The 17,511-nt window shown below is 44.5% G+C and overlaps 1 protein-coding gene across 8 annotated transcripts in view; it reads right to left on the bottom strand.

Annotated features, from left to right (window-relative positions):
- The window catches only part of ESR1 (estrogen receptor 1), a 395,652-nt gene that overhangs the window by 6,471 nt on the left and 371,670 nt on the right, over positions 1-17,511 (bottom strand). For 5 of the 8 annotated variants that reach the window (XM_053592428.1, XM_053592426.1, XM_053592424.1 and 2 more), the window contains one exon: positions 2,004-2,187. The exons of 2 other annotated variants lie outside the window; for them this stretch is intronic. In XM_053592428.1, the coding sequence (XP_053448403.1) occupies positions 2,004-2,187 (184 nt within the window). Of the gene's footprint in view, positions 1-2,003; positions 2,188-10,999; positions 11,233-17,511 lie in introns of those variants that run through there. One more of the 8 variants, XM_053592431.1, reaches the window with a different exon arrangement.

Raw genomic sequence — 17,511 nt, 5'->3', positions numbered from 1 at the left:
ACCTTCACTTATGAATTTCAAATTCATACAAAGAAAAACCTGCCTTGAGTCATTTTCCCATTCATTTGTCTATCCATTGACTCACTCAGTAATAATGTTGCGAGCACATACTGTATGTAAGTCTTTATGGATGGCACTGTTAAGGACACAAAACAAACAAAAAAAAGATACATCTGTTTTTTCAAAAACCTAACAATTTTTCAAGGTTGACTCCAGACCTGGGACTTTGGATAAATTTCTGGCCATTTGAATCATAGTCTCAAGATTAAAAAGCCCCTTAAAATCAGACTCCTTCAGGCATCTTGATCCTTCCCTCAGTGCCACTAAGAGAAGGAATCTCTTTCAATCCTAGAGTCCTGGGGTAAGCCCAAAGCCATGGGTGGGACGTCACCCCTGGGTACCTCTAGTGTCATCACTCACACTATTGTATGGCCTTTCTGGAGTCTGCAGTAAAGAATCCATCACTCTCTTCCTCCCCTCCCTGCAGGCTGAGGTCTGCTTAGGAGAATGGAGTCCACGAGGCTTTTGGTCAGCCAAGTTGCAAGACAGTTGAATGAAAGTGAGGCTTCTTTCCCCTTTTGGATTAGAATTATTTTTTCAGCTGATGTCCTGTCTTAGACCCTCTACAAAAATATTTATTGAGTATATACTGTGCACCCAGATGATGCTGGGTGGTATTAGGTACACAGAGTGAGCAAGACATCTCGTGATGGCGCCTTTCAGTCTAAGGAGGCAGAAAAATGATGAAATGGGCACTAACTATAGGGAAGAATGAGGTGTACGCTCCAGCCAGGTCTTACGGGCCAAGAGACGCTTCCTGCAAGGAGTGATAGCTAAGCAAAGATAGGTTTGCTCACATTCAGAAATACTCACTCCTGCTGGAATGTGTCCATCTCTTTGACTGGGGCTTCCTCATGTGACTTCCTTGGCCAATGGAATGTTACTGGGTATGACTTAACCATAGAATTAAAGTGCACTTGTCCCAGTGGGCTTGCTTTCTTTTGCCCCTGACATTACTGTGGGACATGTCCCAACTCACCTGTGCATACCAGGAGACTAAGAGACTCAAGACACCTGGGGCAGACTCACCTGGCCGACCTGCAGTGCTGGCTGCACTTGTCCCTCCCCACCTATACCCAGGTGAGATCAGCTGCCTCAGACGGGTGAGTGAGCCCTGCTGAGATCAGCAGAGCCCCCCAGCCAACCTGCAGGCTGAACAGGAGCCTCCCCAGATGACTCAGAGAAAGGTTTCTTATGGTTAGGGCTCAGACGTGACAATGTCCTAGTACGTTAAGTAGGGGCTGAATCATTAAGAGTAATCTAAGCAAAATAAAGGGATTTATACTTTTATCTAAAAGCACACGGGAAGCCATTGAAGGGTTTTAAGCAAGGGGATTGCATGGTTAGATTTGGTCTTTGAACGATCACTCATGCAGAAGGGATTCCAGCAGATCTTGCTTACAAGCAGGGGTTATGTTACATGGATGGTGCCGAAATCCAACAGAAAACGATGGAGGCTTGGACTGGGGTAGTAGCCACAGGGGTGACGGAAGGGGTTCAAGAGGTGAGGAGGGGTCAACATCGACACTCCATGAGGCATCTGCAGGTTCTCATTTGGGATTTCCAAGTATAAACAGGGAAGTATGATACAGGGACAGAAATGGATGTGCCTTCGAGGATCTCTATGCTCAGAGACTTCTCTTAATTGGCTTCCCCCCACGGCATTCTGCACAATCCCCACCAAACCCCCAGCCCCGCCCCAAAGCAGAAGCACATACTTCAAACTAAGCATATCCTTCCCTCTCTGCAGCCTTCTCTGACACCTGCCCCATGCCCCAGGCAGGTTTAAAGCCTCTTTCTTCTCTCCTTGCAGAGCATGTATGCTTATTCCATGCCAGGCACTGTTGTGAGTGTGCTATCGGCATCCAGCCATCAGCCCTTCCATGGGTTGGGGTGCGCTTTCTTTCTGTCCCTCCTGCTTCCGGGAAGCCCGTGAGCCTCACCTCATGTGCCTGATGTGGGAGAGGATGAGGAGGAGCTGGGCCAGGCGCCGGTGCTGCTGCTGCAGGGTCAGGCCTGCTTTGGCCATCAGGTGGATCAAGGTGTCTGTGATCTTGTCCAGGACCCGGTGGATATGGTCTTTCTCTTCCAGAGACTTCAGGGTGCTGGACAGAAATGTGTACACTCCTGAATGTGCAGAGAGAAAGTAAGAGAGAAACTCAAAGTGGATGAGGTCTAGGAGGCCCCGAGTGTCCACGGGGTGTCATCATGGGCCAGTGCTTCCCCCAGCACAGAAGTACAGTGGTGGGGATGTTCTGGACCCGTTTTACAACCACTTGACTATGCAGAATTCCTAATGGATACGCATGTCTGAGAACACCAGGAAACCAGTGTGGCCTCCTGTGTGTGAGCCAGGATCCCGAGACAGGGACCATCAGCCTGGGGGCTGCAGTGGTAACACCAGCCACCCCTTCTCAGACAGGTCTGACACCAACATTAACTGTCCATTGAATGTGAGGACAACTCTGTGGGGACCCATTATTGTTCCTTTTCACATCAGGAAACTGAAAGGCAGAGAGATTCATTAACCTGCTAGGTAACTAGGAGAGCAGGTAGCGGGCTTAGACCCCACTGCTTCTGCTGACTCCACATCTGGTAATGACAATGGAGACTCTTTCTCAGGAGACAGGAGAGACTGTCGGTGAGATTTACAGAGTGATGAGTGACTGGCTAAGTGACGAGAAGATGATTTTTCCAGGTAGGATTTAATTGCTTCTAGGTTTCAGGTCAGCTTTCGGTCAGCTTTCGGGCCTAAGCATTTCTCAGGCTCAGCTGAAAGGTTTAGGACATGGGTGGGTATTGAGGACTTTGGCAACTGCTGTTTTTCTCACTGCCAGGAAGTTTCCTCTCTCGCCTTTCTTGTGGTCATAGATTCTGCTTGCTGGGCCACAGGTAGACTCAGGACCAAAGCTGAGACCATCACGACACACTATTCTTCTGGACAGCATTAGCCTCAAGCTAAACAAGCAAAGCCTTTTTTTCTGGGATTGTATATGAGGTTGTGAAACAGAAATCCTTTCCTCTAGGGCTGCGGGAGGATGAGAATATGGAGCTGTTCATGGAGCTCCCCAGCACACCAAGCTCCCCAGCACACCGAGCTCCGCTCTGCAGAAAGGGGCCTGGAGACACTGAACAGAGGTGACAATACTGGGGGGAGAGCGGGAAAAAGACAGTGGGAGTGAGGGGGCCCGAGAGAGACCAAGGGATCCCCAGTCGAATCACAAGGTCCTAGTTCTTAGGTTTTTTTGACCTTTGAGATTTCGTAGTGTCCTCCCTACCATGTGAATCGGCACATTTCCTTTTCCCTTATAAGAGTGTGAAGTTGGTTTCTGTCACTTGTAACTGAAAGAAGCCTGCCACAGTGGGTTGTGAGCTCAGCCCAAGGACAGGAGGAAGGTGAGGGATGAACAGGTGAGACGTGCTGAGAATGAGAGGCAGCAGAGTGGAGCTGGCTCTTCTCGGGACAACCAGGGTGGATGTTCTCACCACCTGAGAAGTAAGCTCCATCCTGCCCAGGGATACCATCTTGCAAAGAGCAGATAACATAATATTTTTTCCCTAATTTTGTGTATCGCCAACAGTTTTTTTGTCTTATCTCTCCTCAGCCACCCCTAAACGAACTTCTCCTGCCCTCCCCTATCCTCATAAGCACCTTTAAGTTAAAGGTTCCCAAGTTTATAAAATCTCCGACTTTATGCTTGTGATATGTCAAGGAGTTACGACTCAAGCCGCAGCCCGAGGGCTGGGAATGAGAAAGACACCTACACAGAGGAGCTCATACATAGAAATACACACAGGCTTAGAATTGCCCAGAATGGAAAATGGCTAAGATTTAAGACAAACAAGACAATAACAGAACCGGAATGGCCAGAAGTAAAGTCACATTTGCTACCCTGTAGCACTTTGATCCAAATAGAGCGCAGATGAGTAAGCAGCAGAAAGGCCGTGGGGGTAAGAAAGAACTTGCTGAATGACTCCACTTATGTTCTGTGTGGGCTGTTGGTAGGGAGAGGATGTGTCCATCAGAAAAATGGGCAAATGTCCACAGCCATGGTTGGCCTGGAGGCAGTGGGCAGCAGGGAGTAGCACTGGTGGGCGGGGTTCGGGGGGCCTCAGCCAGCTCCCCATTGGCTCCGCCTCTCTCGGTCCTCTGTGTCTTGGTACACAGTCCCGCCCACCCTCCAAGGCCCTGTCTCTTCCGTGTATCCTGGGAACCCGCCCAGGCCACAGAGCTGAGTTAGTCCAACTAGGATGACGCACTTGCCACCAATTGCCTTTCTTGTTACCACCCAGATGCTGGCCTCGTTGGCCTATAATCCCTTTCTTGTTTAAGGAAACCACAGAATGGAGGATCAAACAGCTTGGCTGCACCTGTCTGGACAGGCCACACTTGTGCTGCTCTGCCCGTGTGGGAGCAGGGCTGAAGCACCACGCTGCAGCATCAGCGTCCTGAGGGCCAGCGTTACACATGATCTGCCAATGGAGGTCAAAGGCTTGCACTCACACTCAGGGGAGTCAACATTTGGGGGGTGGGGGCCGCCTATTCTCCATCCTGCTGAGTGCAGGCCCCCTGGGTCCCTTCACCAGCATGCATTTCCTGAGAGCCTGGTGTGTGCTCCACTGCATTATGTGTCAGAGATTCCAAGCCTTTCAAGGGTTAGTGTTTTAAGAACAGATACCGCCTGTGGAGAGAGAATTTTCTTCACTCTCGGGATGCAGGCCATCCTCAGAACAAGCCTGTTTTTCTCATCCTGTTTTGGCACCAAGACAGCTTATCAGCTCATCCTTGTCAGCAGACGCTTCCTGGCTGTGCACATGGACTTAGAAATAAAAGTAGAGTCCCATGGAGATGCCAGTAATTGACACCAGCAGCCATCTTCCACCTGGACTTTCCTGGCAAAATGCAGCCCACGTTTGCTGCCTGTTGCCCCTAAGAGGCCATTTGAGAGTGGCTACGGAAACCCGGCTCCCCAGAAAGCTTCATGTGCTCTGGCGGCCGCTGGTGATGAGCAAGGGCAAAGCAGGGCTGCTGGTAATTTCCACATCCTAGGATGACCACAGCACAGCGCCAGCGAGTGGGCAGCAAGGGCCTTCAGAAACACTCCCTGCAACCAGGAAGGCCTCCTCAATGCTGGAGGCTGCTCCAAATCCCAAAGTTGAGAATGAAAATCTCCATATTGTTATCCAGTCTTGGAGTATCATTGGCAGATCTGAGCTTCTATGAATTCTGAGTCTTGCAGCCAACACAGGGAGGTTCAGGAAGATTATATGGGAAATCTAGTTGTCAGAAAGAATGGGGAGCAGAGCGCCCCACAGGTGTGAGATCTCGACCCTCTCACTCTCAGCCGGCTAAGGCATGCTCTCTTTCTCCTGTCTTTGCCGCCCTGCGATCTCCACTGCACAGGAACCCCCTCTCCATTCTTCAGTGCGTTTCCAGATAACGGAGTCTTCCAGGAGCTGGAGGCGGCGGGCGTGGGCACTACCGTGCGTGTACACACCTGAATTTCCACAAGGGCCCTTGCACAACCAGGGGTCCTGGCATGCCCTCACACTGACCTCCACGGAGGGAGGGCGATCAAGGAACTATCCCTAAAGTAATGAGACATGCTCAGGCTGATGGCTTACTGCAGGCTTGAGGACAGACTCTTCCCAAAGGACGAGTGTAACAACAAACTCTGAGTCCCTCAGTCTACGGCAGCTTCATCAAAAAAAAAAAAAAAACAAAAAAAAAAAACAAAGGAATAACTCGAAGGAAAAATCAAAGAAGGTCAAGTCCCAGCCATAAGTGGTCTGGACCAGAAAGCTGCTCCTTGGTGTGGAGAAGGAATTTAGAGCTTGCAGAGGACCCAGTGATGAGCAGCACACCAGTCTTCAGTGACCTGGTGGGAACTGATCCCACGACCTCATTAGCAAGTTTGCTGGGAAGTGCTGCCGAGGCTGGAGCATCCTGTTTGCTGTGAGCTGCACCTGGGTCTGCTGCTCTTCCTGGAGGTGGTGCTGTCCCCATGGGTGACTGGGGCAGCTAGAGGTTGTTGCTGCCTCTTAGTGGAAGGGGCTGTGCTGGGTGCCCTGCAAGATGAAGAATTTTTTCCAGTCCCTGTCTCTCCAAAGTCCTACTGAACTAAAACTACTATAAATAAAAATTAGTAGATGAAAGTTTTGAAAAGCTTTATGAGGCTACACCCAAAAGGTCCCAGATGTGAACGGGTTAGAGAAAAGGAAGCTTCAATGGAATACCTTTTCTCCGAATTGTTAACTAACTTATTCCCTTCGTGCAATCTGTCACTGAGTATTTTATGTAAGTTTTCAATAACACACTTAGCTGCAATCATCTGAGAGCAGCTGTATGGGAACTGCAAAAACAACAAACAACCGGGTGTATATGTATAGAGAGGGGATAGAACACTCTTCTAAATCAAATCAGAACCAACGATTACAAAATCCTCCATCCATGAAATATCAGGTGATTGCCTCTTGTACATTTTTAAATAATTTTGTAACATAATAAGAAACCTATTTTGTGGAGAGTACATATTAAAATTATCTGGGGGATTCTTACCTTTGGCTTACACTGACATGCACTCCAGAGTTTTCCCACACACTTCTTGATGGCCTCTCATATGTGCAACTGTCTCTTTTTCCAATTCATCACTACTCCCTCATTGCTTATCCAAAGGATACGGTATCTTTTAAATTCTAGAGACTGATTGAATATTTGCCTTGCTGAAGTGGGAGGTTAAGATGGGATAAACATTGCTCTCCATTTTGGTACCTCCTTAGCCCATATCATACCAAAGGGAAGCCCCTTCGCCAATACTCTGAGAATAAAGCCCAGCTTCCATGCAAATCACGTCTTCATTTTTATTTTCTTCTACTTCAACAGTCTTTGTTTTTTCTTGGCATGTGTTTTAGTCCATTTTTTGTTGTTATAGCAGAGTATCAGAAACTGGTCATTTATAAGGAAAAGAATTTATTTCTTACAGTTATGGAGACCGAGAGCCCAGAGTCCAGTGCCAGCCTCTGGTCAGGCCTTGCTGGTGGGGACTCTCGGCAGAGCCCCCAGAGGCTCATGGCATCACATGGGGATGGTGCTGAGTGAGCCAGCTCAGGTCTCCTCAGGTCTCTCTGCCTTTTCCTATAAAGCCACCAGTCCCTTTCCCATAATAAGCCATTAATCCATTAATCTAGGGGTGATTTAATCCATTCCTGAGGTCAGAACGCTCATGGTGACAGAACAACTCTCAATATTGGCACACTGGGGATTCAATTTCAACATGAGTTTGGGAGGCAACAAATATTTATCATATGCAAATCAGATGCAGATTAGTTTTTTGGTTTTCTTATTCTGGTGTTCACTTCTAGTTTTGCTTTTCAGATGCCCTTTCTTTTTGGACATTCATTATGAATGCGTAGAAACATTTTACCACTTTTTTATTTTTCTACACAATAAAGCCTAGACATCTTCACTGAAATAGATTTCATTTTAATACAGTTTAATATTATTTCTTCTCTAACTCCTTTATATGGTAGTTACCAAGTTACATTGATTTTCAAAAACTATATGTGTGGGTAAATTCTTAACTATTTATTTCATATCAGGGTATCAAAGGGTGTATGTGTGTTTAATTAGATTGCTTCTTTGTTACTGGAAATTCCAGGGGATCTTTCTCTACGATTCGTGATCTGAGGAATTGGCTGTGTCTCACACTCTCTTCAGGAGTTTTCTGGGAGGCAGCTGCCCAGGTTCCACCCAAACCTGATGGTCGATGGCCACAGGAAGCCCCAATAATGGTGCTTTTACAAAACTCTCCCCAAATGAGTCATTCACAGCCAGTTATGAATCACACGATTATCTTGGTCTCTTCATATTTTTGCTACTAAAATGTATAATCTTGAAAACATGGACCGTACTTTTGTATTGAGAAAAGTACAAAAGTTTTAGGAGTTGCCTCCCAAACTCATGTTGAAATTGAATCCCCAGTGTGCCAATATTGAGAGTTGTTCTGTCACCATGAGGGTTCTGACCTCAGGAATGGATTAAATCACTCCTAGATTAATGGATTAATGGTGCTACAACGACGTTAGGAGGACGACTTCTCCTCGGATACCCCTGCCAAGCTACGCTCCTCCGGGCCTTTTCAATGGCGTTACAATGGAGTTACAATGGCGATAACTCTTAAGATGACCTGGAAGATACCCATGTAAGACACCTTACTAGGCTTTGTCTCTGCATGACCACATGGAAGGGGGCTCTGACCTCAAGATGTTCCTGGACTCAGCATTGTTAAGTAAACAAGAAGCAAACCTCTAGATGTTTGGAGCCTGTGTACATTTGGAAACCTCTTTGCTATAGCAGGTGTGTTTTTCTAATACAAGATGAGAAGTATTTTATGACTTACCGAGGAGTAACTGAATACATGTGTATAAAGAGGGATAAAGCCAGAGGCATGTTTTATATACTTCTTTACGTTGCCATTTCTGCATTTTTAAGGCATTAGATTGCACAGGTTATTTACAAATTATTTCTCTTTCCAAACGCCAGTACTGACACACTGTTATAGAAATCATAATTTAGATTCTAGAAACATCTAGCCATCCCATGCCATGCTAAGCATTCATTCCAAATACTAACCTGCTTTGTAGCAATCAACTTGTTCAAAAAACCAAAGGGCAAGCCTGAAACATCTGAATGTTTAGTTTGGCATAATGTAAAGCTACAGATCACAACGTTATTAAGGACTTCAAAGAGATTGCCCTATGCCATGTAGAAACTAATCTCTCTTTTTGTGACTTGAACAAAGACTATCACCTTGGGAAATAATTGTTCATAGGTATGAAACATCTATCCTCCTAATAGTATGCGATTGTTTACCTGAAAGGTGAAGAAACTGCTCACAACCCCATCCTTGAGCAAATGAAATGTGTATTGTTAGACTAGACTGTATAAAATCAGACTCTCATCAAAGTCCTCTCTAAGTGGTCTCAAAGTGAGAGGAATTACTGTGAAGATGAATGTTCTTGCCAGAACCCAGCATGGGAACATGGTGGTCCTGTTCATTTGGTATTGGTATCTGCTCTGCTGCTCATGAGGGCCTTCTCGGCAAATATGCTCCTGAGTCAGCGACGTTTATCAATTTAGTATAATTTTTCAGTGAAATATACTAGATGTTATAAAGAGTAAATATTTGGTTCATTAATACATTCAAGTTGATTCAAAAGACAAATCCTTTAATGATGACTTCAGATAGTGAAATGGATGCACTTATTAAGAGGACTGAGAAAAAACTCGTTTCATTCTTTAAAAAGAATGATTTAGTGTAATTTGTAATAAAATTTGTAATAAAAAATATGTAATAAATTTGTAATAAAAAAATATGCTAGCCTTCTGTCTTTCAGGACAAAGCCATATGGATATATAGTTAGGAGTTTTCCTTTCTGTTAGTTATATCTGTAATACGTGTATATCACCACGTGTATATCACCACGTGCCAATTGGGGGGTGGGTCAGAGACTGGCCCATCACTGGTTTGTTTTTGCATGTTTGGTTGGAAGGCTGACATAACATGTGGGAAAACCGCCTCTGTGGGGTCAGCTGCTGACTGCCCCCTTTGGTATGTGACAGTTATACTGTTATGAAGGAACAGCCATGGTTCTTCCTTTCCTATCCCTCAAACACCCAATGGTTACCTTTCCAAAGTCAGAAAAGAGATTCACTAAAGATACACTGGGGAAATACTCTGTCCAGCTATTGCAGGGGAATTTGTACAAAGTTCTGTGTGGAATTTGGAGTCGCAGTGAGCTGGCCTTGTCTCCGGGGGCCTTGATGGTTTCTCTTTCCCCGCAAAATGCAGGCCAAATCAGCCGGGATGAATTCGTTCCCCTGGACCCCACCTTTCCTGCCTGTTACTTCAAGGATACTGGAGTGACCATGGTGTGCAACGAAAGCAGCTCTTACACATGGGGCAGATTTTACTTTCCAGAGAGGACCACACCAATCTCCTCCATCCACGTGCTTTTCTATAAGGCACCCTTCCCACGGAGACACCAGGTCTGGGCCCTTGCCCGGAATCTCAGAGGACTCACAACTTGCTCGTAATCAATAGAATGAGCAGCAAGTGATGCTGAGTGACTTCTAAGTCTCCTTAATAAAAGGCCATGAAGCTTTTGTTTTGTCACTGGGACATTTGTTCTGAAGCCCTTGGCACCTTGTAAGAAGTCTACTGTACCATGCTGGGAGACCAGACAGGTGTCCCAGTGGACAGGTCTGGCCAGCAGCCAGCATCAATTGCCGTTATGTGAATAAAGACAGCTTGAGGTGACTCCAGCCCACAACTATCGAATTACCCCTAGCTGGTGAGACTCTCCATCTGGGGCCCCAGGCACTGTGGAGAAGAGACAAGCCATTCCATCTGGGCCTTACTCAAAGTCATGACCAATAGGATCCAAACCTTTGGTTGTTTTGTTTTTTAGCCACTAAGTTGTGAGAGAAATTTATTGCACAGCAGTAGTAACAGGAGCACGCTGGGCACCTACACGTAGGGAGAAAAGTGGTCCAGAGGGGGCAGCCTGGGGCTTAGCCTCCTGAAAGGAGCATTCCGGAACTTCCAGCTCCAGGTCACTGATCCTGCCTCCAGACACCTCAGCCTCCCCTTGTTGGTGGCTGGGGAAGGCTTGAGGTCATTCTGTCAGCCACAGTGTGCAGTTAATGGTTTTCACAGGAGCCCTTCAGCCCTCACCATTGCCCAGGTGACTATCAAAATGTAGCGTTCAGCCCCTAACCAGCAACCCAAAAGATCAGCCCGCTAGGTTTTTACCAGAGAATAAACAACTTTGAATTCTCAGTTCACAACCCTTCTCAAGTCCCAGTTGTAAGAATAGATGTTGTGAAGATTGGTCTGAAAAAAGATTTTTTTAATGCAGAATAACTGGTTTATTTTAACTAAAAGATTGTGAACTTTCTAATGAAATGTGTTCTCTTTACTGTGGCCAGGCAAAGGAAATTTAGAGCCAAATTTGTGGGCCACCTTAGGAAGTGTACAGACTCACTTCTGTGCACTAATCTGACTCCTGGATTCGCTGTTTTCTTCAGGTTATTCTTCATTACTACAGATTTTGTCAACTATTCGTGTATATTTTTGCATTGCAGGAAATTGGGCAGCCATTGCAAATTCCCTGCAGAAGAGGAAATAAATAAATCATGGAAAAGATACCCCTTCATTCCCTGCCACATCAATGAACACTGTTAGTGTGAATAGATGTGTTTATAAAACATCACTAAACACTTATCCAATTTAGACTGGAATCCAGAAAAAAATCACATATGCAGCTGATACACACATGTTCATGTCACTCTGAACTGAATAGCCTGCTTAAATAATTTGTGACATTCAGTGGTCACTAACCAATGAAGGAAGTGCCCTCTTAGATAGGATTTGCTGTTTTTCACCCAAGCTACAAAGCTTCAGATGTATTTGCCTTCTTTTCTAGGTATAGAATTGAAATGGCTGAATGTTTTCTCTGGTTATTTTGAAAACGATAAGTAGTGTCAAAAATTGTTATTTTCATGAGACAAATGGGCATGTGGGTGGTGCATAGTCTTCAGATATTATCAGTTCCGTCATTTTAAGAGAGCACTACAGTGGTTGAAAAGTGTATTGAAAGAGCGTCATGTGATTACTTGTGAAAGGTTTATCCCATTTTTTTCTTAAGGAAGGAAAAGTTATATTATGCTGCAAGATTAGAGATGCAGATTCCAGAATGATGAAGTTAAAAGGGACCTTACAATCTTCCAGTTCGGCAGTTTTCAAACCACTTTGATAGTCAAAACCCTTTTTAAAACAAGCAGAAAAAGTGACTCTCACATAAAACCCTCACATATGAACTGGATAAAGTCAAAATTCTCTGATTAAAACAAGAGAGATGTGGGGGGAACCCTAGAACCAGTTCACTCAAACTCCCCCTTGCTATGCCCCTCTTCTGGTGATCCTGGGACGCCTTCTGTAACACTCAGCTTCGGTAGAAGAAAAGTGTAGAAACCACTGATCTCCAAAGCATCAGAACACAAACCACAGATTGGGAGAAAATATTTGCAAAAGACTTATCTGAGAAAGGACTGTTATCCAAAATATACAAAGCACTCTTAAAACTCAACAATAAGGAAACAACCAACCTAATTAAAAAATGGGCCAAAAGACCTTAACAAACAACTTGCTAAAGAATATATACCAGTGGCTAATAAGTATATGACAAGATAGCCCTCATTATGTCTTCAGAGAAATGCACATTCAAACTAGGGGATCCCACTACACACCTGTTAGAAGGGCCAAAACCCAGAACAGGGACGACACCAAAGGTGAGCAAGGATGTAGAGCGATCTTTTACTCATTGCTGGGGAGATGCAAAAGGGGACAGCCACTTTGGGGGACATTTTGGCAGCTTCTTACTACACTAAACATGCTCTTACGGCACAATCCCCCAACTGTGTTCCTTAGCATTTACCCAATGGAACTGAAAATGTATGTCCACACGAAAACCTGCGCATGGAGTTTAGGAGCAGTTTCATTCATAATTCCTGAAATTTGGGAGAAACCAAAATGTCCTTCAATAGGGGAGTGGATAAATAAACTGTGGCATGTCCAGACAATGGAATATTATTCAACAATTTAAAAAATGGGTTATCAAACCAGGAAAAGACATGGAGGAACCTTAGATGCATCATGTCACTAAGTGAAAGAAGCCTATCTGAAAAGACTGCATGTGTGACTCCAAGTATGTGACATTCCAAAAGAGACAAAACTATGGTGACAGTAAAAAGATCAGTGGTTGCCAGGAGTTGGGCAGAAGGAGGGGTGAACAGGAGCATTTCTAGAGTGGTGTAGTTATTCTATACGATGTTACAAAGGTAGCCACATTTGTCAAAAGCCATAGAATGTCCAAAGCCAGGAGAGAACCCCAATGTAAACTCTGGACTTCGGGTGATATTGGTGTGTCACTGTAGGTTCATTGGCTGTAAAATGTCGACTCTGGTGGAGGACATTGACTCTGAGGAAGGCTGTGTGTCTGGGGAGCCAGGGGTTATAGGGGAGCTTTCTGTACTTTCCATTCAATTTTATTGTGCATCTAAGTCTGTTCTAAAAAATGAAGTTTATTAAAACATAAATATTTTAAAATGTAAAAAAACAAACAAAAACAACCCAAACCATTGATTCAGTCCAATTATTTCAATTATTGGAAAACAGAAGCTCAAGGCGGTTAAGGACTGGGACTAGCAGAGGTTGTAGCTGGGGGGGACGGTAGGCAAGGCGGCTAGTCTGGCTTTGCCAGAGCTCAGCTCGTTGGTAAATAGGTGGCAGGGCTGGAACTAGAACTCAAAGGTCCCTCCATTCTGGCTCAGGGCTCAAAGCTACACAAAGAATTTCCTAACTTCAAGGTTTGTGAGAAACTAGGAATGACTGCCAAGGGACTGGCCTCCATAGACATTTGAGAAAACTAATACTTTTCCTGGAATGATTTTGGAGCAATTCCACATCTCAAAACAGGGGGCAGAAGGGAGTGGAGACAGGAAGGAGTGGAGGTGAACAGGCATCTATCTTCTAAGAGTCTTCTTAATTAAGGACTTTCACCAAAATGTTAACAGAGATTACTTTTGTGTGTTAAAAACTACGGTTACTTGGGAGATTATTTTCCTTGGTGGCTTTCCAGTATTTTCCAAGTTCTCTGCCTTGGGTATGTATTACTTTCATAATTCGACAGGAGAAAATGGTATTAAAAATACAAAATCAAAGTCCCTTTCATTCCTATTATTTCACAAACTTTGTCAACATCTGGACTGCTGAGAGGGAAACACAGCTGAGGAATGGATTCTCCAAGGCATAGGAACTTGCCAGAGGGATATCACTGTTTTCATATTTCTATCATCCTTAAGGCTGTTCACATTTCTGAAGCTCTTTAAGGCTTGTTGTTTTAGCAGGAAACGGAGCTACCAAATTTGTTACCAAAGCTTCTGCAAATAATTTTCTTAGTTGGAAACACCTCTGACATGCCATCAGTAACCCGAGCTGCAGATCTAAGTACAAAAGAAGATGGGCTTCACAGGCTGACAACACATCGTCCTCACAGGGCTCGCACATGGGGACGCTAAGAAGATGAAGCATTGAGGTTTTACTAGAACGTGCTGAGTGTCTGCCTTCCATCGAATGTGAAAGTTATGTTAACTAACTCAATAATTGACCTTAACTATTCCAAGAGAAAGGGCAGGTGCCTCACCTATCAAGATGAAAATGAATTTTGCATTCTGGCTTTCATTCATCACTGTTGTTGATTCAATTTTGAAGAATAAATAAACTTCCCCTACCATCCCCCTCCTGAAATTTATGCATAGTTGTCCTTGGAGCTGACTCTCTGTTCTGAGATCAACCATGAAGCCCAGTGTCTGCTTTCAATGCAGAGAATCTAAAGAATAGTCTGTGTTGATCCTTGGGCCTCCAGGAGATTAGACAGGGCACTGTTTGTACCAGCAGCTTCTCGATCAACATAGAAAGGCCTCACTGGAGTGATAGCAGCATCACACGCCATGCTGCTTCCTCCAAGTTCATCATCAACTAAGAAAGGGCGTGCCAAAAAAAAAAAAAAGAAAGAAAGGGCGTGCCAGTCACACATGGCCTCAGAACGAACCCAGAGCAAACTAAATGTTTGGAGGAGCCAGGTTGTCCTTACTTAGAAAAGTTTTTAAAGAGAGACTCACAGGGATTTAACTTTTATCTTTCTTTATGCAAATATCACTTAAAAAAATCCAGGGCAAAGAGCCAAAGGTAAAAGGTAAGGCATAAAATACCAACCCTCTAAAGACCCTGACTATTTAGAATAAGAGCAGTTCATCGGCAAAGTTAGTGTCTGTGTCAATCATGAAACTTACAAAATTAACAAATCATTTTATCAAAAGGACATTTGCACTCAAATGTTTAGAGCAGCTCCATTCACAATCTCCAAGATGTGGAAACAACTCGAATCCCACCAACCCATCAATGGATTTATAAACTGTGGGTATATACCCATGGAATACTATTCAGCCATAGAGGAAGGTGGAGATTTTGTATTTTTTGTATTTAGCTGGATAGAGTTGGAGAACATTCTCCTTAGTAAAGTATCTCAAGAATGGAAAATTGAGCATCCCATGTACTCAATACTAACTTGAAACTAGTAGATTAACAACCACAGGCCCACCCGAGAGAAAAACACAATTAGATTCGAGAAGGTGGAAGGGGAAGGGGTTTGGTAATTTCCCACCTAACTGGCAGAATGTAGGGACATACAGCACATCTCTTGGGTGGAGGACTCAAGGGACTTGACTTTACAAATGCAAACAGGGAAACCTAATCATATGCAACCTCATCATAATCTGCCTACAAAGTTAATAAAAGACGGTAATTTAATTTTAAAAATTAACATATCAAGCACCTAAAAGATAAGAAATAGAACAAAATTCTCTGATAGAGAGTAACTTGCTTCAAAAAGAGATGATTAGGGCGGCGCCTGTGGCTCAGCGGGTAGGGCGCCGGTCCCATATGCCAGAGGTGGCGGGTTCAAACCCAGCCCCGGCCAAAAAAAAAAAAACAAAAAGAGATGATTATAAAATAATCTGTGTAGAAATTCCTGACTGTGCTCTTTCAGAGCAGAGGGCAACGGTTGCATGGAAAGAAACCATCTGTTCTCTAGAACTGTCTAGCAGCAGGTACTCACCTCTGTGTCATGGCCCACGATGTGCAACACAAATTAAAAATTCTTTTTGAGACAGAGTACCACTCTGTCACCCTGGAGTTGAAGGCCTGTGGCATCGTCTTAGCTCACAGCAACCTCAAAACTCTTAGGCTCAAGCGACCCTCATGCCTCAGCTTCTGGGACTGGAGGTGCCTGCTACAATGTCTGGCTTATTTTTTTTTTTTTTCTATTTTTAGTGCAGACAAGGTCTTGCTCTTGCTCAGGCTGGTTTCAAACTCCTGAGCTCAAATAATCCTCCCACCTTGGCCTCCCAAAGTGGCTGGGATTACAAATGTGAGCCACTGCGCCAAGCCAAGCAGGGTCACCTCAGTGGAGTAGCCCCTGGCCTTACGGAGTAGTCCACATGCCTCACTTCACATCCATCATGATGTAGGAACTGCCACTTCTCCATTTTGCAGGTGAAACAACTAAAGGGCAGCTTTGTATTCTTGCCGCTTCACACAATGCCTAGGAAATTGCAAATCCTCAATGAATGTGGTCATGCTCACAAATAACAGTCTACAAAGCCATAGGCTTTACTCAGTTCAGTGGAATTTTGTTGTCTTACGTGGCAGAAGAAAGATAAACCCTAAAAAGCAAATATAAAGTAAAAACTCAGAGCAGATGGAGCTAAGGCAGCCATAATCAACTTCAGTATGCAAAGGTAGCCGTGTGCCTGCCCTGTCGGGGAACGTGCTGGACGAGGCCGAAGCTGATAGAAGGGTGCAGGGCCAGATGATACCCAGAGCACAGAGTTTGCTTTCCCATCTTTCAGCCCAAGTAATGCCACTTGAGGGAATGCCAGAGGGCTGTGAGTGAAAAGGCCAGGCCCAGCCTTTCAACTAAGGGATGTGATGTTTGCTTTCAACTCACAGTTTTCCTGAACAGTTTGATGTTTCATGTCAGTTTTTCAGGAAAGCGTACATAACCTATTATGCATGCTTTGACTCCTCCCTGAATAAGGAAAAGTATCTTGGGGGATTAAAACCATTAAAACAATATTTTAGGGCAGCATCTGTGGCTCAAAGGAGTAGGACGCCAGCCCCATATACGGGAGGTGGTGGGTTCAAACCTGGCCCCAGCCAAAAACTGCAAAAAAAGAAAAAAAACCCACAATATTTTATTTTACTCCTGGGCTCAGGAAATCAATGGGGATTTTATTGTTGTTTTCTCATCCTTTACTTTGGTTCAAGATTCAAAACTCTAATAGCTCAGTATGCCAGGCAAAGGACAGAGGGAGGCCATCTAAGCCTTTTTTCTTCTTTTAATTCTAAGTTAATATGAGGGTACATACTATTAGGTTACATAGTTTGCTTTCGTAAGGTTGAAGTCCATGCCTAAGGCCTTTCAAAGCACAGGCCCTGACTGTGGGTCTAGTTTTTTGAGTGGTGCAGGGAGATTTTTGACTCCAAAATCTGCCTAGTATAGTGGATTTCTTACCATTTCCCCTTTGAAAAATTACACTGTAATAGTAATGGTGATATTAGCTTAAGTTGGCAGACTAGTAGGGTTGATGGTACAGTCTGAAATTCTTATTTCTATTTAAAAGATGGGGATACCAATAAACAAATATCCAGTAACTATGAGACTCTCACTGTTAGTTGGAGCCAGAACTTTCCCTTTGCCTCTGACCCCAGCTGTTCCTACTCATCCTCAACTCTCAGCTGAAGTTATCAGTTCAGATAAGCACTCTAC

This window comes from Nycticebus coucang, chromosome 5 (assembly GCF_027406575.1).
Source record: "Nycticebus coucang isolate mNycCou1 chromosome 5, mNycCou1.pri, whole genome shotgun sequence".
NCBI lineage: Eukaryota > Metazoa > Chordata > Mammalia > Primates > Lorisidae > Nycticebus > Nycticebus coucang.
This window is presented reverse-complemented; position numbering and strand designations above follow the sequence as displayed.